At 32.6% G+C, this 2163-nt stretch overlaps 1 protein-coding gene across 1 annotated transcript; it reads right to left on the bottom strand.

The window, feature by feature from the left end:
- Nucleotides 1–1049: 1049 nt before the first annotated feature.
- On the bottom strand, nt 1050–1857 carry LOC108452527 (dirigent protein 4-like). Its single transcript, XM_017750326.2, has one exon. The coding sequence runs from the start codon at nt 1755–1757 to the stop codon at nt 1233–1235; it is 525 nt and encodes a 174-aa protein (XP_017605815.2). The 5' UTR covers nt 1758–1857; the 3' UTR covers nt 1050–1232.
- Nucleotides 1858–2163: the final 306 nt, after the last annotated feature.

Below are 2163 nucleotides of genomic sequence, written 5' to 3'. Positions count from 1 at the left end.
ATTAAACTTTTGTCAAATTTAACGTAAGGCTGAATTTAATTTGAATTTTCAATTTAATCCAAAAAATTTAACTAAATCTAGAATTAAGTTCAAAAGGTTGACTTATTGCATAATGTCAAATTTAGCCTTCAATGTTTAAATTTTGTCAATTTAACCCTTATTCTTTTTTTAATTGAGTTGGCCATTAACCTTTGAAATCCTTTTTTAGCGGTGATGATGACTAATATTTATTTTCTTTAATGATGTTGGCGTAGCAATCTGCGTCTACTTTATGCTAACATGACACATTTTTGTTTTATATACCATGTCCACAAATAATTTAACAATTAAAATATTCAAAAATAAATTTTAAATTATATAAAATTATAAAAAGCTCATAAAAACATAGAAAAATTTAGTATATATGAAGTATATGTGGATTTTCATGAAAGCTATCATGTTTAAAAAATTTAACATTTTAGTCAGTATTTAAGTTTAAAAAAAACCAATTTGATTCTTTTTAAAAGATTAGTTGTCAAATTCGTCTCCTTTTAAAAGATTGAGGCTCGAACTTAACAAGAGAGAGAGAGAGAGAGAGAGAGAGAGAGAGAGAGAGAATAGAAGCCAAATTGATTGAAAAAAATGTAAACCTTCACAACTATGCTTTGATTTATGGATCTATTAGAGGCCTAAGTATTGCTGAATACGGATTTATTGACTCAAAATAATTATTTCTGACTTTATCCAAATTTTGGCAGAGAGATTTTCCAGTGATTTGAATCATTTCATGGGAATCTCAAGATTTATTCATCTCTAACACAAGAATATATTTGTTATGATATATTGAGCAAAGTAAACACCAATGTCCTTATGTCCACTTTAGTTTCTTTTAAGTTTTCATGGTGGCTTTGCTGCAGTCGACGCCAAATTAAGAGGCCAAAAAATTTGTTGCTTCGTTGTAATATTTGACTTTGACACTAGACAATAATTGTTTCGTTGTCAACAAACTTTCCAAATTTGTGCATAAAGCAATCTCTATTAGAGATGAAGATAAGTAGTTGATAGATATATTTTTGTAGCTAAGAAATTAATATTTATTTATCGTATAATGATAAAGTACAATGACCAAGTATGAGAATTTTAATTTTTAATACTACAAACCTATATATTTCTCATACATTTATTCTAACAGGTGAAGCATAATCATATGACTTTCACACTAATCCAAGAGGATTGACTCTGTAAATAACATCTTAGTAATGAATTACAGTAAAATTAAACTCAATAATGACATTGGTGGCATTTATAAGGATAGGGTTAAATAGTGCAGTCCCCGTTGCCATCGCGAATTGTCCTCTTCCTCCGACCACCGCAAGCCCTGGGTCTCCCCTTGAAAATACGCTTAGAGAGCTGCCGTTAAACTTACCGGTATTGAATCCAAATTCTATGTACTGCGTGCTCGATGCATTTGATCCGGCTAGGAGGGAAATACCCTGAACATTTCCAATCAGCTCTGAGTCAGGCTCAGGACCAGTCCTGAGGGGATCATTAACGGCAACTAGGGTAGCAAATGGCACTGATGAATTATTGCTTGTGATGTTAGCTTGGGTTAGCACGACTGCTGTAGTGCCCGTAAATTCGTGCATATAGAAGTGAAGATTGGTGACCAAAACTGGCCTGGGTTGATATGGTAGGGTGTCCGAGTAGTATTGGCTCCGCACTGCTACTTGGCAGACGCAGATGATCAGAATCCAACTTAACACCGATGTTCCTCTCATTGTCTCTGCTTTACTATAATTTCTGGGGTGAAGGCGAAATGTTGATGAAAGCTAGTGGCCAATTGTTGCTTCATTTTTATGAACAAAACACAGACATTTATACTGAGAAATCCTGTGGACTTTGGAAATAATTTATTGCCCAAAACATTTGATATAATTCCTGGTTAATCTTTCCCTAGTAATATTAAAAAGAAAACAAATCTTGACCACGCAACGGCAACTTGGTCTAATTAGCTGCTTGATTTTTGAATAGGAATATACCTTTTTTATAATTTATATACGTATAAATACGAATATCTTCACTTCATAATTAGAATGGTGAAGGTTGTAAATACTATTCTATCCATAAATATAATGTTTGGAAGCTTCCTGCCCTGCGTTTTTATTTTTGTCTCAATATTTTCCA

This window comes from Gossypium arboreum, chromosome 5 (assembly GCF_025698485.1).
Source record: "Gossypium arboreum isolate Shixiya-1 chromosome 5, ASM2569848v2, whole genome shotgun sequence".
Classification (NCBI taxonomy): domain Eukaryota; kingdom Viridiplantae; phylum Streptophyta; class Magnoliopsida; order Malvales; family Malvaceae; genus Gossypium; species Gossypium arboreum.
This window is presented reverse-complemented; position numbering and strand designations above follow the sequence as displayed.